Source organism: Oncorhynchus gorbuscha, linkage group LG07, assembly GCF_021184085.1.
Source record: "Oncorhynchus gorbuscha isolate QuinsamMale2020 ecotype Even-year linkage group LG07, OgorEven_v1.0, whole genome shotgun sequence".
Classification (NCBI taxonomy): Eukaryota; Metazoa; Chordata; class Actinopteri; order Salmoniformes; family Salmonidae; genus Oncorhynchus; species Oncorhynchus gorbuscha.
In genome coordinates, this window is record NC_060179.1 from 433,139 (window position 1) to 456,805 (window position 23,667).

The following is a 23,667-nucleotide window of genomic DNA, read 5'->3' on the forward strand; positions in this document are numbered from 1 at the left end:
GATAGACTAGTGTAGGATAGACTAGTGTAGGATAGACTAGTGCAGGATAGACTGGTGCAGGATAGACTAGTGTAGGATAGACTAGTGCAGGATAGACTAGTGTAGGATAGACTAGTGCAGGATAGACTGGTGCAGGATAGACTAGTGTAGGATAGACTAGTGCAGGATAGACTAGTGCAGGATAGACTAGTGCAGGATAGACTAGTGTAGGATAGACTAGTGCAGGATAGACTAGTGTAGGATAGACTAGTGCAGGATAGACTAGTGTAGGATAGACTAGTGTAGGATAGACTAGTGCAGGATAGACTGGTGCAGGATAGACTAGTGCAGGATAGACTAGTGCAGGATAGACTGGTGCAGGATAGACTAGTGTAGGATAGACTAGTGCAGGATAGACTAGTGTAGGATAGACTAGTGCAGGATAGACTGGTGCAGGATAGACTAGTGCAGGATAGACTAGTGCAGGATAGACTGGTGCGTAACTCCCAGCTGATCAAATGGTTACCCGGACTATTTGCATTGTCTTACACTGCTGCTACTCGCTGTTTATTATCTATGCATAGTGACTTTACCCCTACCTACATGTACACTGCTGCTACTCGCTGTTTATTATCTATGCATAGTGACTTTACCCCTACCTACATGTACACTGCTGCTACTCGCTGTTTATTATCTATGCATAGTGACTTTACCCCTACCTACATGTACACTGCTGCTACTCGCTGTTTATTATCTATGCATAGTGACTTTACCCCTACCTACATGTACACTGCTGCTACTCGCTGTTTATTATCTATGCATAGTGACTTTACCCCTACCTACATGTACACTGCTGCTACTCGCTGTTTATTATCTATGCATAGTGACTTTACCCCTACCTACATGTACACTGCTGCTACTCGCTGTTTATTATCTATGCATAGTGACTTTACCCCTACCTACATGTACACTGCTGCTACTCGCTGTTTATTATCTATGCATAGTGACTTTACCCCTACCTACATGTACACTGCTGCTACTCGCTGTTTATTATCTATGCATAGTGACTTTACCCCTACCTACATGTACACTGCTGCTACTCGCTGTTTATTATCTATGCATAGTGACTTTACCCCTACCTACATGTACACTGCTGCTACTCGCTGTTTATTATCTATGCATAGTGACTTTACCCCTACCTACATGTACATATTACCTCAACTAACATGTACCCCCTCACATTGACTCAGTACCGGTACCCCCTGTATATAGCCTCATTACTAACCTGTACCCCCTCACATTGACTCTGTACCGGTGCCCCCTGTATATAGCCTCCACATTGACTCTGTACCGGTACACCCTGTATATAGCCTCCACATTGACTCTGTACCGGTACCCCCTGTATATAGCCTCCACATTGACTCTGTACCGGTACCCCCTGTATATAGCCTCCACATTGACTCTGTACCGGTACCCCCAGTATATAGCCTCCACATTGACTCTGTACCGGTACCCCCTGTATATAGCCTCCACATTGACTCAGTACCGGTACCCCCTGTATATAGCCTCCACATTGACTCAGTACCGGTACCCCCTGTATATAGCCTCCACATTGACTCTGTACCGGTACCCCCTGTATATAGCCTCCACATTGACTCTGTACCGGTACCCCCTGTATATAGCCTCCATATTGACTCAGTACCGGTACCCCCTGTATATAGCCTCCACATTGACTCAGTACCGGTACCCCCTGTATATAGCCTCCATATTGACTCTGTACCGGTACCCCCTGTATATAGCCTCCACATTGACTCAGTACCGGTACCCACGGTATATAGTCTCCACATTGACTCAGTACCGGTACCCACGGTATATAGTCTCCACATTGACTCAGTACCGGTACCCCCTGTATATAGCCTCCACATTGACTCTGTACTGGTACCCCCTGTATATAGCCTCCACATTGACTCAGTACCGGTACCCCCTGTATATAGCCTCCACATTGACTCAGTACCGGTACCCCCTGTATATAGCCTCCACATTGACTCTGTACTGGTACCCCCTGTATATAGCCTCCACATTGACTCAGTACCGGTACCCCCTGTATATAGCCTCCACATTGACTCAGTACCGGTACCCCCTGTATATAGCCTCCACATTGACTCAGTACCGGTACCCCCTGTATATAGCCTCCACATTGACTCAGTACCGGTACCCCCTGTATATAGCCTCCATATTGACTCAGTACCGGTACCCCCTGTATATAGCCTCCACATTGACTCAGTACCGGTACCCCCTGTATATAGCCTCCATATTGACTCTGTACCGGTACCCCCTGTATATAGCCTCCACATTGACTCAGTACCGGTACCCACGGTATATAGTCTCCACATTGACTCAGTACCGGTACCCACGGTATATAGTCTCCACATTGACTCAGTACCGGTACCCCCTGTATATAGCCTCCACATTGACTCTGTACTGGTACCCCCTGTATATAGCCTCCACATTGACTCAGTACCGGTACCCCCTGTATATAGCCTCCACATTGACTCTGTACTGGTACCCCCTGTATATAGCCTCCACATTGACTCAGTACCGGTACCCACCGTATATAGCCCTGTTATTGTTATTGTATTGTTGCTCTTGTTCTTTTTACTTTACTAAGCAAACTAAATATTTTCTTAACCTTCTTTGTCTTAACCTCTTGCTCCTACCTGGCACGCAGGCGTCCCATCTAGAGCTCTGGAAATGCAAATGCGCTACGCTAAACGCTAATAGTATGTTAAAACTCAAACGTTCATTAAAATACACATGCAGGGTATTGAATTAAAGCTGCACTCGTGAATCCAGGCAACAAGTCAGATTTTTAAAATGCTTTTCGGCGAAAGCATAAGCTATTATCTGATAGCATGTAACACCCCAAAAGACCCACAGGGGACGTAAACAAAGTAATTAGCATAGTCGTCGCTACACAAACCGCACAAATAAAATATAAAACATTCTTTACCTTTGACCATCTTCTTTGTTGGCACTCCTAGATGTAAACATAATCAAGTCGACGATAAACTTTCACAAAACACTTCGAAATACTTTTGTAATGCAACTTTAGGTATTAGTAAACGTTAATAAGCGATCAAATTAATCACGAAACGAAGTGTTTTCTATAGGGGTCCGTCTGGAAATAGTGTCCGTGTATTTCTCAACCAAAATATCCGGTCGGAGACCTGAAGAAAAAGCCTGTCTCTTGTTCGTTTGACCAAGAAACAAAGAATTGGCAAATGACAAGACTGTTGACATCGTGTGGAAGCTGTAGGTACTGCAACCTCAGCCCTATTTAATGTCGTTCGCCCATAACAATGGGTTGAAGCGGCGGATGGATATATTTTTCCACTATCAGTGATCAGATTTTTCTGCACTTTTCGATGAAACGCACGTTCTGTTATAGTCACAGCCGTGATTTAACCAGTTTTATAAACATCTGAGTGTTTTCTATCCACACATACTAATCATATGCATATACTATATTCCTGGCCTGAGTAACAGGGTGCTGAAATGTTGCGCGATTTTTAACAGAATGTTCGGAAAAAGTAGGGGGTAGGAGTAACAGGTTAACTTCATTGTTGGTTAAGGGCTTGTCAGTCAGCATTTCACTGTACGGTCTACACTCGTTGTATTCAGCGTTTTACTGTGAGGTCTACTACACCTGTTGTATTCAGCGTTTCACTGTAAGGTCTACCTACACTTGTTGTATTCAGCGTTTCACTGTGAGGTCTACTACACTTGTTGTATTCAGCATTTCACTGTAAGGTCTACTACACATGTTGTATTCAGCATTTCACTGTACGGTCTACACTTGTTGTATTCAGCGTTTTACTGTGAGGTCTACTACACCTGTTGTATTCAGCGTTTCACTGTACGGTCTACACTTGTTGTATTCAGCGTTTTACTGTGAGGTCTACTACACCTGTTGTATTCAGCGTTTCACTGTAAGGTCTACTACACTTGTTGTATTCAGCATTTCACTGTAAGGTCTACTACACATGTTGTATTCAGCATTTCACTGTACGGTCTACACTTGTTGTATTCAGCATTTCACTGTACGGTCTACACTTGTTGTATTCAGCATTTCACTGTACGGTCTACACTTGTTGTATTCAGCATTTCACTGTACGGTCTACACTTGTTGTATTCAGCATTTCACTGTACGGTCTACACTTGTTGTATTCAGCATTTCACTGTACGGTCTACACTTGTTGTATTCAGCATTTCACTGTACGGTCTACACTTGTTGTATTCAGCATTTCACTGTACGGTCTACACTTGTTGTATTCAGCATTTCACTGTACGGTCTACACTTGTTGTATTCAGCATTTCACTGTACGGTCTACACTTGTTGTATTCAGCATTTCACTGTACGGTCTACACTTGTTGTATTCAGCATTTCACTGTACGGTCTACACTTGTTGTATTCAGCATTTCACTGTACGGTCTACACTTGTTGTATTCAGCATTTCACTGTACGGTCTACACTTGTTGTATTCAGCATTTCACTGTACGGTCTACACTTGTTGTATTCAGCATTTCACTGTACGGTGGAGGAGAGATTGACTTCATCACTACTTGTATTTATGAGAGGTATTAACATGTTGAATGCACCGAGCTGTCTGTTTTGAATTACTGGCGCACAGCTTGGACACCCATGTATATCCCACAATACATAGTAACCGGAAGGTTGCGAGTTCAAACCCCCGAGCTGACAAGGTACAAATCTGTCGTTCTGCCCCTGAACAGGCAGTTAACCCACTGTTCCCAGGCCGTCATTGAAAATAAGAATGTGTTCTTAACTGACTTGCCTGGTTAAATAAAGGTAAAAAAAAAAAAAAAACATGCCACAAAGGGTCTCTTCAAAGTCCAGAACTGACTATGGGAGGCACACAGTACTACATAGAGCCATGACTACATGGAACTCTATTCCACAGTACTACATAGAGCCATGACTACGTGGAACTCTATTCCACAGTACTACATAGAGCCATGACTACATGGAACTATATTCCACAGTACTACATAGAGCCATGACTACATGGAACTCTATTCCACAGTACTACATAGAGCCATGACTACATGGAACTCTATTCCACAGTACTACATAGAGCCATGACTACACGGAACTCTATTCCACAGTACTACATAGAGCCATGACTACACGGAACTCTATTCCACAGTACTACATAGAGTCATGACTATATGGAACTCTATTCCACAGTACTTCATAGAGCCATGACTACACGGAACTCTATTCCACAGTACTACATAGAGCCATGACTACATGGAACTCTATTCCACAGTACTACATAGAGCCATGACTACATGGAACTATATTCCACAGTACTACATAGAGTCATGACTACATGGAACTCTATTCCACAGTACTACATAGAGCCATGACTACATGGAACTCTATTCCACAGTACTACATAGAGCCATGACTACATGGAACTCTATTCCACAGTACTACATAGAGCCATGACTACATGGAACTCTATTCCACAGTACTACATAGAGCCATGACTACATGGAACTCTATTCCACAGTACTACATAGAGCCATGACTACATGGAACTCTATTCCACAGTACTACATAGAGCCATGACTACATGGAACTCTATTCCACAGTACTACATAGAGCCATGACTACACGGAACTCTATTCCACAGTACTACATAGAGCCATGACTACACGGAACTCTATTCCACAGTACTACATAGAGTCATGACTATATGGAACTCTATTCCACAGTACTTCATAGAGCCATGACTACACGGAACTCTATTCCACAGTACTACATAGAGCCATGACTACATGGAACTCTATTCCACAGTACTACATAGAGCCATGACTACATGGAACTCTATTCCACAGTACTACATAGAGCCATGACTACATGGAACTCTATTCCACAGTACTACATAGAGCCATGACTACATGGAACTCTATTCCACAGTACTACAGAGAGCCATGACTACATGGAACTCTATTCCACAGTACTACATAGAGCCACGACTACATGGAACTCTATTCCACAGTACTACATAGAGCCATGACTACATGGAACTCTATTCCACAGTACTACATAGAGCCATGACTACATGGAACTCCATTCCTCATCAGGTAACTGATGCAGCAGTAGAATCAGATTTAAAAAACAGATAAAAATACACCTTATGGAACAGCGGGGACTGTGAAGAGACACAAACATAGACACATGCACACACACATGATAACATACGCACTCTACACACACACACACACGATAACGTGCACTATACACACACACACACACACACGATAACGTGCACTATACACACACACGATAACGTGCACTATACACACACACACACACACACACACGATAACGTGCACTATACACACACACACACACGATAACGTGTATTATACACACATACACATTGATTTTGTTTTGTAGTGGTGGAGTTGGGGCCTGAGGGCACACAGTGTGTTGTGAAATCAGAAAATCTATTTGAATGTTTTTAAAATTGTATGAATTGCCTTAATTTGGCTGGACCCCAGGAAGAGTAGCTGCTGCCTAGGCACCAGCTAATGGAGATCCATAATAAATACAAATGAAGTGGGATGAAGTTCCATGTACTTACCACTGAGAACATGGAGGAGAGGCACACAGTAGAGAACCTAAAAGTGGCATTAACTATTGCCGAGTGGGTGGGGAACAGGGTCATGTCTAGATGGGATGCAGCTTTTATCAAATTGACATGAAAAATGTAATGGTTTGTCTAACCGTTTTTCTAACTTGAACCTAATTCTCCTAACTTCCTGCGTTAATTCTCCTAACCTGCTGCGTTGATTCTCCTAACCTGCTGCGTTAATTCTCCTAACCTGCTGCCTTAATTCCCCTAACCTGCTGCGTTAATTCTCGTAACCTGCTGCCTTAATTCTCCTAACCTGCTGCCTTAATTCTCCTAACCTGCTGCGTTAATTCTCCTAACCTGCTGCGTTAATTCTCCTAACCTGCTGCCTTAATTCTCCTAACCTGCTGCAGACGTTTTCCTAAACCTTCTAGGAAATGTCCATTTTGACTTGACAAAACCCAGAGGACTGCAGTAAGAGTCATTGTCCAACTCAGAGAACTTAATTGCCCCGTAGCAGTCATACTCAATAGGGGCTGAAAACTGACAAAAAAGGAATGTTTAATTAAATGTTTTACATTTGTCACATCCATATTTCTATAATGGCGAATGTCCGACTTCTCTTTCACTGTGGTTGTTAGAATAGGCTACTGTACTGATTTAACACCCTGAAAACAACACTGTTTGCTGTAGTGGCGTTTTGCGTCATTCTGGTTGGTCAGAGTAATGTTTTATTTTAAAATGCCCATCCCTATGACCCACCATCTGTCCGGTATGTTACCTTGTCTCTGGACCCCCCAATAACTAATGTGACTTAATATGTCCTGCAGATTCTCCCTCTGATGTTGGGGAAGAGCTTCCCCCTCTGCCTCCTTCTCCGACCTTCACCCCTGCAGAGAAGGAGGAGAAGACTGGTAACCCTGTAGAGAAGGAGAGGAGAGAACCATCATCAGTTCCAGAGACTGGTGAAGCGGTAAAACACCTCGCACTATTCTGCAATGGAATGAAATGAAATGTCAGAATGCACACTTATGATCTGTTGACAACAGGTGCCCCAAGGAGAAGAGATGCACAAGGAGGGGAGAGCAGAGAGCACTTTTCTGGATACTGGTAGGTGATGACTGTTGATAACTGATAGCTAGTGACTGAAATGGCTTGTTACTGGGGCAGTATCTCTGGGCATATGTTAATGTTTCACCAGCCCACCTCTGTATGACATCAGCAAGTTATCTGTAGAAATCATCAACCCTTTTCTGTGTTTTCCTTGGCTGAGGTAGAGAGCCCATTTAAAAAGCACGCTCCCATCAAGACCTCCAGCCCCATGAAGCGGCAGGAGGGGGATGAGGACAAGGACAGAACAGCCTCTCCATTGCTCTTGACCTGTGATGAGGATGATGAAGATGACCACGGCCCTGTAAAGCAGCCTATCACTGCCCTGACACCACAGTGCAACGAACAGGCAGCAGATGGGTAAGATGCCCAACTCGATACAGATATGGAACGCTTGACAATGAGTTTGTTGTTTTTAGTCTTGTTGTAGATGTGTTATATTGATTCAAATAGGGGGAAAACTTGTTTCCTCTACACTTCTCTGATGTTCCCCCCCTTCTATACCCCCCTGGTGTTCCCCCCTCTTCTATTCCCTCCCTGGTGTTCCCCCTCCTTCTATACCCCCTGGTGTTCCCCCTCCTTCTATACCCCCTGGTGTTCCCCCTCTTCTATTCCCTCCCTGGGGTTCCCCCTCTTCTATTCCCTCCCTGGTGTTCCCCCTCTTCTATACCCCCTGGTGTTCCCCCTCTTCTATTCCCTCCCTGGTGTTCCCCCTCCTTCTATACCCCCTGGTGTTTTCTCTTCTATACCCCCTGGTGTTTTCTCTTCTATACCCCCTTGGGGTTCCCCCTTTCTATTTCCTCCCTGGTGTTCCCCCTCTTCTATTCCCTCCCTGGTGTTCCCCCTCTTCTATACCCCCTGGTGTTCCCCCCTCTTCTATACCCCCTGGTGTTCCCCCTCTTCTATAACCCCTGGTGTTTTCTCTTCTATACCCCCTGGTGTTTTCTCTTCTATACCCCCTGGTGTTCCACCCTCTTCTATACCCCCTGGTGTTTTCTCTTCTATACCCCCTGGTGTTCCCCCTCCTTCTATACCCCCTGGTGTTTTCTCTTCTATACCCCCTTGGGGTTCCCCTCTTCTATACCCCCCTGGTGTTTTCTCTTCTATACCCCCTGGTGTTCCCCCTCTTCTATACCCCCTGGTGTTCCCCCTCTTCTATACCCCTGGTGTTCCCCCTCTTCTATACCCCCTGGTGTTTTCTCTTTTATACCCCCTGGTGTTTTCTCTTCTATACCCCCTGGTGTTCCCCCTTATTTTATACCCACCCTGGTGTTCCCCCTCTTCTATACCCTCCTGGGGTTCCCCCTTATTTTATACCCACCCTGGTCTTCCCCCTCTTCTATACCCCCTGGGGTTCCCCCTCTTCTATACCCCTGGTGTTGCCCCTTATTTTATACCCACCCTGGTGTTTCCCCTTATTTTATACCCACCCTGGTGTTCCCCCTCTTCTATACCCCCTGGGGTTCCCCTCTTCTATACCCCCTGGGGTTCCCCTTATTTTATACCCACCCTGGTGTTCCCCCTCTTCTATACCCCGGTGTTCCCCCTCCTTCTATACCCCCCGGTGTTCCCCTCCTTCTATACCCCCTGGGGTTCCCCTCCTTTTATACCTCCCTGGTGGTCCCCCTCCTTCTATACCCCCTGGGGTTCCTCCTCCTTCTATACCCCCGGTGTTCCCCCTCCTTCTATACCCCCTGGGGTTCCCCCTCCTTTTATACCTCCCTGGTGGTCCCCCTCCTTCTATACCCCCTGGTGTTCCCCCTCCTTTCATACCTCCCTGGTGGTCCCCCTCCTTCTATACCCCCTGGTGTTCCCCCTCCTTTCATACCCCCTGGTGTTCCCCCTCTTTTCATACGCCCCTAGTGTTCCCCCTCCTTTTATACCTCCCTGGTGTTCCCCCTCTTCTATACCCCCTGGTGTTCCCCCTCCTTCTATACCCCCGGTGTTCCCCCTCCTTCTATACCCCCTGGGGTTCCCCCTCCTTTTACACCCCCCTGGTGTTCCCCCTCCTTTTACACCCCCTGGTGTTCCCCCTCCTTTTATACCTCCCTGGTGTTCCCCCTCTTCTATACCTCCCTGGTGGTCCCCCTTCTTCTATACCCCCTGGTGTTCCCCCTCCTTTTATACCCCCTGGTGTTCCCCCTCCTTCTATACCCCCTGGTGTTCCCCCTCCTTCTATACCCCCTGGTGTTCCCCCTCTTTCTATACCCCTGGTGTTCCCCCTCCTTTTATACCTCCCTGGTGTTCCCCCTCCTTCTATACCTCCCTGGTGTTCCCCCTCCTTACACCCCCTGGTGTTCCCCCTCCTTTTACACCCCCTGGTGTTCCCCCTCCTTTCATACCCCCTGGTGTTCCCCCTCCTTACACCCCCTGGTGTTCCCCCTCCTATACCCCCTGGTGTTTCCCCTCCTTTCATACCCCCTGGTGTTCCCCCTCCTTCTATACCCCCTGGTGGTCCCCCTCCTACACCCCCTGGTGGTCCCCCTCCTACACCCCCTGGTGTTCCCCCTCCTATACCCCCTGGTTTTTCCCTCCTTTCATACCCCCTGGTGTTCCCCCTCCTTTTACACCCCCTGGTGTTTCCTCTCCTTCTATACCCCCTGGTGTTCCCCCTCCTTTCATACCCCCTGGTGTCCCCCTCCTTCTATACCCCCCTGGTGTTCCCTCTCCTTTCATACCTCCCTGGTGTTTCCTTTTCTCCAGGGGACATGATGCAGTGCTGGACTCTCCTCCCTGTCGGTTTTCTGTCAGCAAACAAAAGACTCCTTCTCGCAGTATGCCGAAGAAGGAAAAGACACCTTGGTCAGTCTACTGGACTGCTTCAGTATGGTGGCTCTGTAGACTGATCTTAATCCCATCTCCTGGCTTTGTTGGGCCATTTTGTCTCTACCTATTATAGTTACATTTACATTACATTTAAGTCATTTAGCAGACGCTCTTATCCAGAGCGACTTACAAATTGGTGCATTCACCTTATGACATCCAGTGGAACAGTCACTTTACAATAGTGCATCTAAATCTTAAAGGGGGGTGAGAAGGATTAGGTATTCCTTAAAGAGGTGGGGTTTCGGGTGTCTCCGGAAGGTGGTGATTGACTCCGCTGTCCTGGCGTCGTGAGGAAGTTTGTTCCACCATTGGGGGGCCAGAGCAGCGAACTGTTTTGACTGGGCTGAGCGGGAACTGTACTTCCTCAGTGGTAGGGAGGCGAGCAGGCCAGAGGTGGATGAACGCAGTGCCCTTGTTTGGGTGTAGGGCCTGATCAGAGCCTGGAGGTACTGAGGTGCCATTCCCCTCACAGCTCCGTAGGCAAGCACCATGGTCTTGTAGCGGATGCGAGCTTCAACTGGAAGCCAGTGGAGAGAGCGGAGGAGCGGGGTGACGTGAGAGAACTTGGGAAGGTTGAACACCAGACGGGCTGCGGCGTTCTGGATGAGTTGTAGGGGTTTAATGGCACAGGCAGGGAGCCCAGCCAACAGCGAGTTGCAGTAATCCAGACGGGAGATGACAAGTGCCTGGATTAGGACCTGCGCCGCTTCCTGTGTGAGACAGGGTCGTACTCTGCGGATGTTGTAGAGCATGAACCTACAGGAACGGGCCACCGCCTTGATGTTAGTTGAGAACGACAGGGTGTTGTCCAGGATCACGCCAAGGTTCTTAGCGCTCTGGGAGGAGGACACAATGGAGTTGTCAACCGTGATGGCGAGATCATGGAACGGGCAGTCCTTCCCCGGGAGGAAGAGCAGCTCCGTCTTGCCGAGGTTCAGCTTGAGGTGGTGATCCGTCATCCACACTGATATGTCTGCCAGACATGCAGAGATGCGATTCGCCACCTGGTCATCAGAAGGGGGAAAGGAGAAGATTAATTGTGTGTCATCTGCATAGCAATGATAGGAGAGACCATGTGAGGTTATGACAGAGCCAAGTGACTTGGTGTATAGCGAGAATAGGAGAGGGCCTAGAACAGAGCCCTGGGGGACACCAGTGGTGAGAGCGCGTGGTGAGGAGACAGATTCTCGCCACGCCACCTGGTAGGAGAGACCTGTCAGGTAGGACGCAATCCAAGCGTGGGCCGCGCCGGAGATGCCCAACTCGGAGAGGGTGGAGAGGAGGATCTGATGGTTCACAGTATCGAAGGCAGCCGATAGGTCTAGAAGGATGAGAGCAGAGGAGAGAGAGTTAGCTTTAGCAGTGCGGAGCGCCTCCGTGATACAGAGAAGAGCAGTCTCAGTTGAATGACTAGTCTTGAAACCTGACTGATTTGGATCAAGAAGGTCATTCAGAGAGAGATAGCGGGAGAGCTGGCCAAGGACGGCACGTTCAAGAGTTTTGGAGAGAAAAGAAAGAAGGGATACTGGTCTGTAGTTGTTGACGTCGGAGGGATCGAGTGTAGGTTTTTTCAGAAGGGGTGCAACTCTCGCTCTCTTGAAGACGGAAGGGACGTAGCCAGCGGTCAGGGATGAGTTGATGAGCGAGGTGAGGTAAGGGAGAAGGTCTCCGGAAATGGTCTGGAGAAGAAAGGAGGGGATAGGGTCAAGCGGGCAGGTTGTTGGGCGGCCGGCCGTCACAAGACGCGAGATTTCATAATAATCAGATCAGTGCTAACACAGGACAGGAGACCTGGGTTAGGTTAGTTGATGGTTTAGAGCAGACCTTTTGTGTTTTATCTGTGTAGTCCAAGGAAGGTGTTCTAGAATCTTATTCTATTCTAGGTGTGTGAACATTTCAATGAAATTGGGATGTTAAATGTTTACAAAACTACCACTAACAGGTCCTGATCCTCATCATAAAGGGAAAATAAAAAGATGTACATACCCAATGCAACAATGTTATAATGTAAGGAGGAGATACATGTACATCTTTACAATTATATGCCACAGATATATAAAGCGCTCCGCACGGCATCTTCGTTAAGTTGGGAAAATGGCAGAAAAGGGTGACAGCAACAAAATCCTGTCTGGCAAATGGCAATACTTTGAGAAAGTGGTGAAATGCAAAGTGTGCGAGGTGTACTTGAGGTACAGTAATGGTAGTACAGATGTCTAACCATCTGAAAGGGACGCACCGTGAGACACCCCGCTGCTGGCGGCGGCACGGGCCCCCAACAACAGACATCAGACTGCTTCACACTAACGAACTGTGATATGGGAACCTCATTCCAGAAATGACTGCAATTGATATGCAGCCATTGTCAATGGTAGAGGATGTTGTTTTCAATACCCTCATGGCATATCTAGAACCAGACTACAAGATGCCATGATGGCCTTGGTGGAGAAATTGTACAATTATTACTCTGCAAGCTCTCCAACTATTTTTCTTATGAATCATTGCTAGGTAATGTGTTTTTGTCTTATAATATGAAATGACAATAGACTACCGGTAGCCTACTGAATCTAGGGTTGTGGTAGATTGATCTTCATTGTACCCTAGCGGTCATACGCATTAGGACCATATTCTGCATTGGGAATTCATGTGGAATTGTATCACTTGTTCTTTTTTCTTTTTTTAACAGAAACTGAACAAAATGGCAGTTTAAATGTTAAGATAATTTTCAATTTATCACATCCCTATTGTGTTCATTCTCCAGGAAGTTGACTCTGTCCCTGTGCAGCATAGAGACAGAGCCAGAAGAGCCTCCCCAAACAAGCCCGTGTCCAGCAGTAGAACCCAAAGAACAACCAGTACCAGGGAAGAAGAGTCTGGCCCGACCTTCAGAGAAGAAGAGTCTGGCCCATCCTTCAGAGAAGAAGAGTCTGGCCCATCCTTCAGAGAAGAAGAGTCTGGCCCATCCTTCAGAGAAGAAGAGTCTGGCCCATCCTTCAGAGAAGAAGAGTCTGGCCCATCCTTCAGAGAAGAAGAGTCTGGCCCATCCTTCAGAGAAGAAGAGTCTGGCCCAGCCTTCAGAGAAGAAGAGTCTGGCCCAGCCTTCAGAGAAGAAGAGTCTGGCCCAGCCTTCAGAGAAGAAGAGTCTGGCCCAGCCTTCAGAGAAGAAGAGTCTGGCCCAACCACCAGAGAAGAAGAGTCTGGCCCAACCACCAGAGAAGAAGAGTCTGGCCCAACCACCAGAGAAGAAGAGTCTGGCCCAACCACCAGAGAAGAAGAGTCTGGCCCAACCACCAGAGAAGAAGAGTCTGGCCCAACCACCAGAGAAGAAGAGTCTGGCCCAACCACCAGAGAAGAAGAGTCTGGCCCAACCACCAGAGAAGAAGAGTCTGGCCCAACCACCAGAGAAGAAGAGTCTGGCCCAGCCCTCAGAGAAGAAGAGTCTGGCCCAGCCCTCAGAGAAGAAGAGTCTGGCCCAACCACCAGAGAAGGAGAGTCTGGCCCAGCCTTCAGAGAAGAAGAGTCTGGCCCAGCCTTCAGAGAAGGAGGCAACACCGGAAAGGAAAGCCACATCCTCCTTCCTCCAGAAGCTGAGAGAGGCTGGTCAGTCCAAGCCTGCCTGGTGAGTCCACATCTATTGTCTTCATTGAACTGAATGAATTGTTAGAACTGCCCTGTGTACAATATCCACAGAAGTGGCCCTCCCTGTTTCTACACCCAAAGGCCCAACATCACGAGACTTCCGGGAACGATTGCGAAGCATACCAGGCTGGAGTTTGGGATTTGACTTCTCAAATCCCAATGAGAGAAGTGAAATATTATTCCATCGTTGTTAATTGTCTCTGAAAAATAAAGGCACAACCTAGATTTGAGTCAATGTCTTAAGTAGTTGAACATGTTACTAATATGTCGTGTCTTTGGCATTAATGTGAAGACTGTTATGTTATCAAATCAAAGTTATAATTTTCCGAATAGAACTCTTCAGATATTTTAATATCTGATCAATTAATCTTCTAATTAATGAATTATTCTTTAACTCACGTTAGTCTCATTCCAAACATCATAAATTGTTTATTTGCATGAACCCAGTCTTCACTATGAATCATCCATACATCAAATGTCATAATAATTTATTTATTAACTAAATAATCACAGAAATGCATAAGCAAACAAACAGTAGATATGAAGACTAGTAATTCGTGTCTAAGATTTGCTCTTATTCTGTCAGGATCGATAGTCTCAGAGTTCAACCTTTTCCAGCCGTGTAGCCAATGCTCCACGTGGTATGGTTAGGAATTTAACAACCATTACAACCTTTGCTTATACTGAGGCTTTTGTGGTCTGAACTCAACCTGTGCCCCCTCGGTGTCCATTGAGGGACGTGTGGTCTGAAGAGGATTTCCTCAGGAGGAGTTTTTATTTGTAACAGTAGAAAAGGGCTGGTCCATGACGCCATACAATTCTTTCACATTAAAGGTTTAACATCATATTACATAATTTCACACACAGTTTCATCTTTACTCATTAATTTTATACAAGAATTAGATGCAAACCCCATAATTGAGAAATGTACATATTCAGAGATGTAGTCATTCAAGGTCGACCGCTTATGATTTTTGAATACCGATACCGATTATTGGAGGACCAAAAAAAGTTGATAATAAAAATAACAATTATTTGTAATAATGACAATTACAACAATACTGAATGAACACTTATTTTAACTTAATATAATACCTAAATAAAATCAATTTAGCCTCAAATAAATAATGAAACTTGTTGAATTTGGTTTAAATAATGCAAAAACAAAGTGTGCAATATGTGCCATGGAGCTAACGTTTAAGTTCTGAACATGAGAACATATGAAAGCTGGTGGTTCCTTTTAACACGAGTCTTCAATATTCCCAGGTAAGAAGTTTTAGGTTTTAGGAATTATAGGAATTATAGGACTATTTCTCTCTATACCATTTGTATTTCATATACCTTTGACTATTGGATGTTCTTATAGGCACTTTAGTATTGCCAGTGTAACAGTATAGCTTCCGTCCCTCTCCTCGCCACTCCCTAAATTTTATCAGCATATCGATTGCGCAACCAGGGGTGGAAAAACCTTGGATCATTGTTACTCTAACTTCCGCGACGCATATAAGGCCCTGCCCCGCCCCCCTTTCGGAAAAGCTGACCACGACTCCATTTTGTTGATCCCTGCCTACAGACAGAAACTAAAACAAGAGGCTCCCACGCTGAGGTCTGTCCAACGCTGGTCCGACCAAGCTGATTCCACACTCCAAGACTGCTTCCATCACGTGGACTGGGATATGTTCCGTATTGCGTCAGATAACAACATTGACGAATACGCTGATTCGGTGTGCGAGTTCATTAGAACGTGCGTTGAAGATGTCATTCCCATAGCAACGATTAAAACATTCCCTAACCAGAAACCGTGGATTGATGGCAGCATTCGCGTGAAACTGAAAGCGTGAACCACTGCTTTTAATCAGGGCAAGGTGTCTGGTAACATGAACGAATACAAACAGTGGAGCTATTCCCTCCGCAAGGCAATCAAACAAGCTAAGCGTCAGTACAGAGACAAGGTAGAATCTCAATTCAACGGCTCAGACACAAGAGGCTTGTGGCAGGGTCTACAGTCAATCACGGACGACAAGAAGAAATCAAGCCCAGTCACGGACCAGGATGTCTTGCTCCCAGGCTGACTAAATAACTTTTTTGCCCGCTTTGAGGACAATACAGTGCCACTGACACGGCCTGCAACGAAAACATGCGGTCTCTCCTTCACTGCAGCCGAGGTGAGTAAGACATTTAAACGTGTTCACCCTCGCAAGGCTGCAGGCGAGTGTAGACACTACCACTACTATAACCAGTCACTACCACTACTATAACCAGTCACTACCACTACTATAACCAGTCACTACCACTACTACTGTAGTCACTACCACTACTATAACCAGTCACTACCATTACTACTGTAGTCAATACCACTACTATAACCAGTCACTACCACTACTATAACTATAACCAGACACTACCATTACTACTGTAGACACTACCACTACTATAACCAGTCACTACCATTACTACTGTAGACACTACCACTACTAAAACTATAACCAGTCACTACCACTACTACTGTAGACACTACCACTACTATAACCAGTCACTACCACTACTATAACTATAACCAGTCACTACCATTACTACTGTAGACACTACCACTACTATAACTATAACCAGTCACTACCACTACTATAACCAGTCACTACCATTACTACTGTAGACATTACCACTACTATAACCAGTCACTACCACTACTACTGTAGTCACTACCACTACTACTATAACCAGTCACTACCACTACTATAACTATAACCAGTCACTACCACTACTATAACCAGTCATTACCACTACCACTACTATAACCAGTCACTACCATTACTACTGTAGACATTACCACTACTATAACCAGTCAGTGCAGCTATTCCCTCCGCAAGGCTATCAAACAAGCTAAGCGTCAGTACAGAGACAAAGTAGAATCTCAATTCAACGGCTCAGACACAAGAGGCTTGTGGCAGGGTCTACAGTCAATCACGGACTACAGGAAGAAATCCAGCCCAGTCACGGACCAGGATGTCTTGCTCCCAGGCAGACTAAATAACTTTTTTGCCCGCTTTGAGGACAATACAGTGCCACTGACACGGCCTGCAACGAAAACATGCGGTCTCTCCTTCACTGCAGCCGAGGTGAGTAAGACATTTAAACGTGTTAACCCTCGCAAGGCTGCAGGCCCAGACGGCATCCCCAGCCGCGCCCTCAGAGCATGCGCGGACCAGCTGGCCGGTGTGTTTACGGACATATTCAATCAATCCCTATACCAGTCTGCTGTTCCCACATGCTTCAAGAGGGCCACCATTGTTCCTGTTCCCAAGAAAGCTAAGGTAACTGAGCTAAACGACTACCGCCCCGTAGCACTCACTTCCGTCATCATGAAGTGCTTTGAGAGACTAGTCAAGGACCATATCACCTCCACCCTACCTGACACCCTAGACCCACTCCAATTTGCTTACCGCCCAAATAGGTCCACAGACGATGCAATCTCAACCACACTGCACACTGCCCTAACCCATCTGGACAAGAGGAATACCTATGTGAGAATGCTGTTCATCGACTACAGCTCGGCATTCAACACCATAGTACCCTCCAAGCTCGTCATCAAGCTCGAGACCCTGGGTCTCGACCCCGCCCTGTGCAACTGGTTACTGGACTTCCTGACGGGCCGCCCCCAGGTGGTGAGGGTAGGCAACATCTCCCCGCTGATCCTCAACACTGGGGCCCCACAAGGGTGCGTTCTGAGCCCTCTCCTGTACTCCCTGTTCACCCACGACTGCGTGGCCACGCACGCCTCCAACTCAATCATCAAGTTTGCGGACGACACAACAGTGGTAGGCTTGATTACCAACAACGACGAGACGGCCTACAGGGAGGAGGTGAGGGCCCTCAGAGTGTGGTGTCAGGGAAATAACCTCACACTCAACGTCAACAAAACTAAGGAGATGATTGTGGACTTCAGGAAACAGCAGAGGGAACACCCCCCTATCCACATCGATGGAACAGTAGTGGAGAGGGTAGCAAGTTTTAAGTTCCTCGGCATACACATCACAGACAAACTGAATTGGTCCACTCACACAGACAGCATCGTGAAGAAGGCGCAGCAGCGCCTCTTCAACCTCAGGAGGCTGAAGAAATTCGGCTTGTCACCAAAAGCACTCACAAACTTCTACAGATGCACAATCGAGAGCATCCTGGCGGGCTGTATCACCGCCTGGTACGGCAACTGCTCCGCCCTCAACCGTAAGGCTCTCCAGAGGGTAGTGAGGTCTGCACAACGCATCACCGGGGGCAAACTACGTGCCCTCCAGGACACCTACACCACCCGATGTTACAGGAAGGCCATAAAGATCATCAAGGACATCAACCACCCGAGCCACTGCCTGTTCACCCCGCTATCATCCAGAAGGCGAGGTCAGTACAGGTGCATCAAAGCTGGGACCAAGAGACTGAAAAACAGCTTCTATCTCAAGGCCATCAGACTGTTAAATAGCCACCACTAACATTGAGTGGCTGCTGCCAACACACTGACACTGACTCAACTCCAGCCACTTTAACCTGTTAAGCTTACCCCCTACTTTTTCGAACATTCTGTTAAAAATCTCGCAACATTTCAGCGCCCTGCTACTCATGCCAGGAATATAGTATATGCATATGATTAGTATGTTTGGATAGAAAACACTCAGACGTTTATAAAACTGTTTAAATCATGGCTGTGGCTTTAACATAACGTGCGTTTCATTGAAAAGTGCAGGAAAATCTGATCACTGAAAGTGGAAAAATATATCCATCTGCCGCTTCAACCCATTGTTATGGGCGAAAGACATTAAATATGGCTGAGGTTGCAGTACCTACAGCTTCCACACGATGTCAACAGTCTTGTCATTTGCCTAGGATTTGTTTCTTGGTTAAACGAACAAGAGACAGCCCATTTCTTCCGGTCTCCGACCGGATATTTTGGTTGAGAAATAGACGGACTGTATTTCAAGATGGATCCCTATAGAAAACACTACGTCTCGTGATTAATTTGATCGCTTATTAATGTTTACTAATACCTAAAGTTGCATTACAAAAGTATTTTGAAGTGTTTTGTGAAAGTTTATCGTCGACTTTTTGAATTAAAAAAAATGACGTTACGTTATGAAACGCTATTTTTTTTCATTTATCACACAGTCTACATAGAACGATATCTAGGCTATATATGGACCGATTTAATCGAAAAAAAGACCCAATAGTGATTACGGGACATCTAGGAGTGCCAACAAAGAAGATGGTCAAAGGTAATGAATGTTTTATATTTTATTGTGCGGTTTGTGTAGCGCCGAATATGCTAATTATTTTGTTTACGTCCCCTGCGGGTCTTTTGTGGTGTTACATGCTATCAGATAATAGCTTCTCATGCTTTCGCCGAAAAGCATTTTAAAAATCTGACTTGTTGCCTGGATTCACAACGAGTGTAGCTTTAATTCAATACCCTGCATGTGTATTTTAATGAACGTTTGAGTTTTAACTAATACTATTAGCATTTAGCGTAGCGCATTTGCATTTCCAGAGCTCTAGATGGGACGCCTGCGTGCCAGGTAGAAGCAAGAGGTTAATAATGGGAATTGATTGGAAATGATGTAAATATATCACTAGCCACTTTAACCTCTTTCTCCTACCTGGCACGCAGGCGTCCCATCTAGACATCTGGAAATGCAAATGTGCTACGCTAAATGCTAATAGTACTAGTTAAAACTCAAACGTTCATTAAAATACACATGCAGGGTATTGAATTAAAGCTACACTCGTGTGATAAACGGAAAAAAATAGAGTCTTATAACGTAACGTCATTTTTTTAAATTAAAAAAGTCGACGATAAACTTTCACAAAACAAAAACAAAACTTTAGGTATTATTAAACGTTAATAAGCGATCAAATTGATCACGAGGCGAAGTATATTCTTTAGCTGTCCGTCTGGAAATAATGTCTGGGTAATTCTCAACCAAAATATCCGGTCAGAGACCGGAAGAAATGCGTTGCATTGCGTCTGTTTGACCAAGAAACAAAGCCTAGGCAAATGACAAGACTCTAGACAACGTGTGGAAGCTGTAGGTATTGCAACCTCAGCCCCATTAAATGTGGTTCACCTTTATCAATGGGTTCAAGTCGCGCATGGATATATTTTCCCATTTTCAGTGATCAGATTTTCCTGCGCTTTTCGATGAAACGCACGTTCTGTTATAGTCACAGCCGTGATTTAACCAGTTTTAGAAACGTCTGAGTGTTTTCTATCCACACATACTAATCATATGCATATACTATATTCCTGGCATGAGAAGCAGGGCGCTGAAATGTTGCGAGATTTTTAACAGAATGTTCGAAAAAGTAGGATTAACAGGTTAAACAATGCTACCTTATATAATGTTACTTACCCTACATTATTCATCTCATATGCATACGTATATACTGTACTCTATATCATCGACTGCATCCTTATGTAATACATGTATCACTAGCCACTTTAACTATGCCACTTTGTTTACATACTCATCTCATATGTATATACTGTACTCGATACCATCTACTGTATCTTGCCTATGCTGCTCTGTACCATCACTCATTTATATATCCTTATGTACATATTCTTTATCCCCTTACACTGTGTATAAGACAGTAGTTTTGGAATTGTTAGTTAGATTACTTGTTGGTTATTACTGCATTGTCGGAACTAGAAGCACAAGCATTCCGCTACACTCGCATTAACATCTGCTAACCATGTATATGTGACAAATAAAATTTTATTTGATTTACCTGGGCTCGAACCAGGAACACAACGACAACAGCAACCCTCGAAGCAGCATTACCCATGCAGAGCAAGGGGAACAACTACTCCAAGTCTCAGAGCGAGTGACGTTTGAAACGCTATTATCGCGCACCCCGCTAACTAGCTAGCCATTTCACATCGGTTACACCAGCCTAATCTCGGGTGTTGATAGGCTTGAAGTCATAAACAGCTGCTGGCAAACGCACGAATGTGCTGTTTGAATGACTGCTTACGAGCCTGCTGCTGCCTACCATCGCTCAGTCAGACTGCTCTATCAAATCATAGACTTAATAAGACACATAAATACGAGCCTTAGGTCATTATTGACTTAAATACGAGCCTTAGGTCATTATTGACATAAATACGAGCCTTAGGTCATTAATATGGTCGAATCCGGAAACTATCATCTCAAAAACAAGACGTTTATTCTTTCAGTGAAATACGGAACCGTTCTGTATTTTATCTAACGGGTGGCATCCATCAGTCTAAATTTACATTTACATTTAAGTCATTTAGCAGACACTCTTACATTGCACAACCTTCAATACTATGTCATAATTATGTAAAATTCTGGCAAATTAATTCGCAACGAGCCAGACGGCCCAAACTGTTGCATATACCCTGACTGCGTGCAATGAACGCAAGAGAAGTGACACAATTTCACCTGGTTAATATTGCCTGCTAACCTGGATTTCTTTTAGCTAAATATGCAGGTTTAAAAATATATACTTCTGTGTATTGATTTTAAGAAAGGCATTGATGTTTATGGTTAGGTACACGTTAGAGCAACGATACGCACCGCATCGATTATATGCAACGCAGGACAAGCTAGATAAACTAGTAATATCATCAACCATGTGTAGTTAACTAGTGATTATGATTGATTGATTGCTTCTTATAAGATATGTTTAATGCTAGCTAGCAACTTACCTTACTGCATTACTTACTTACCTTACTGCATTCACGTTGTGACGGCCCTGAATTTTTCTGAACCGTCTCAGTGCAGCTCCTTCCAATAGGGCGCTTTCCCTTTAATTCCCAATTAAATAGCCAGTATCAGCTGCACGAAAGTGGGGTTGGGATGGAGACGTGCATGAGGATGTGTTCAACCCTCAGTTCCGAAGCTTCTCTATTCCGTTTGTTTTGTTGCCGTTAAACGTGTGTTTTGTAGCCTAAGAGAGTTTACCCAGGATCGGATCCACTCTTTGCGTCCCTGGACTACCCCTCTCCGTTCTTCGTGGCCTTTCTCCGCTGGAGATCTATTGGCGGATTGGATTGTCTGACTGACCGACTGACTACCACCTTTTTGTATACGGTATTTCATTTGTTTGGTTGTGATGTATACTTTGATTTGTGTAGTTAGTGGTAGTTGAGGACTTAATTAAGAGTTGATCCGCTTTAAGGTTCTGTGGTAAAGTAATTGTTATATTGATTGTATGTTTAATACTGGGTTTACGCTACACGGAACGAACGGACGAACATCGCGTGACAAAAGTCACTTGAGTTCACTGAACTCCTTTACCGGGCAGGACTCTTTTTAGGCCCGAGGTACAGGACATTTCTGGAGGAACCAGAACTCATTGTGATATTATTATATATGTGTGTAATCATTGTTGTTGCTAATACAACCCACGCAACAGAATATAATTGTTTTTGAAGTTCTTTTCAATGTTTTAAGGGTTTATGAAAAGTTTATTTCCATCCTGACTTTTACATACGTCCTTTGTATTGGTGTAGACTTGACGGACCAGATGGGACTCATTCCCACCCAAACTAAAAGGAGAAACTAATGTTTTCTCTGGTAGGCACAACCTACCTGGCACCCCTATAAATAATAACCTCAAGTCAAAACCGTTACATAAAAATGGCACCCCAGATGGGACAGCTCAACATTGAGAACTAACCAAAGCAAATATTTTGTGTGGAATTAAAACAATGGATTCACCCCAAGATAATGTGCTCATCCATGTCATACCTGTCAATGGGAATACACAGGGCCATTCTGACCATCAAGCTGACAATACAAATCATAATGTGAATGGAGATAATGGAGTTGATTTGGGCCAGAGCCCTGGGAATCTGAATGCCCGGCCTGAGCCACAGGCCACAGGAGGTCTAACCAGTTACTCACTTATTGACATGGATCTGTGTGGAAGTACTGAGCTAGCCCTCCCTCTGACACCCAACCTTCCTCCATTGTCTGGTTTATCTCCAGAGGTTGTAGTCTTACAACTTCAAGGTGACATCCTTGATATTCGTCGGACTCAACAACATCTCCAAACTCTTATCCACCATAATTTCAAATGTCTGAGGGAAGAGCAACAACAGTGTGCCATGGAATTCAGAAACTCACTGAGCACTCTAACCCACATGCTGACAGAGCTCAGTGAGAGTGGAAGACGGGAAATTACTGGTGCCCTGGACAGGCAGTTTGACTACCAACGAAACCAATTCACTGCCACTCTCCAATGGCGCCTGCAACATCACCACACTGAGGTCCTCAAGGACGTTAATTCTGTTTTTTCTCCCATGGTTAACACTGTAGACCACTTGCAGACAGAGCTCTCTAATTGTGTTAAAATGTTGGATGACGTGTCTGTGGACATGGCCTCCATTAGGCACAACTCCTTACACAGAGTTTCCCTGGTGTCCACTTCAGTT

General features: G+C 45.2%; 1 protein-coding gene across 3 annotated transcripts in view; it reads left to right on the top strand.

The window, feature by feature from the left end:
- si:ch211-161h7.4 (serine/arginine repetitive matrix protein 1) overlaps positions 1–23,667 on the top strand; it is a 71,576-nt gene that overhangs the window by 18,535 nt on the left and 29,374 nt on the right. For 2 of the 3 annotated variants that reach the window (XM_046355388.1, XM_046355387.1), the window contains exons 4-8: positions 7,478–7,620; positions 7,697–7,757; positions 7,925–8,117; positions 10,461–10,559; positions 13,342–14,199. In XM_046355388.1, coding sequence (XP_046211344.1) covers positions 7,478–7,620; positions 7,697–7,757; positions 7,925–8,117; positions 10,461–10,559; positions 13,342–14,199 — 1,354 coding nt within the window. The remainder of the gene's footprint in view (positions 1–7,477; positions 7,621–7,696; positions 7,758–7,924; positions 8,118–10,460; positions 10,560–13,341; positions 14,200–23,667) is intronic. The other variant, XM_046355389.1, reaches the window with a different exon arrangement.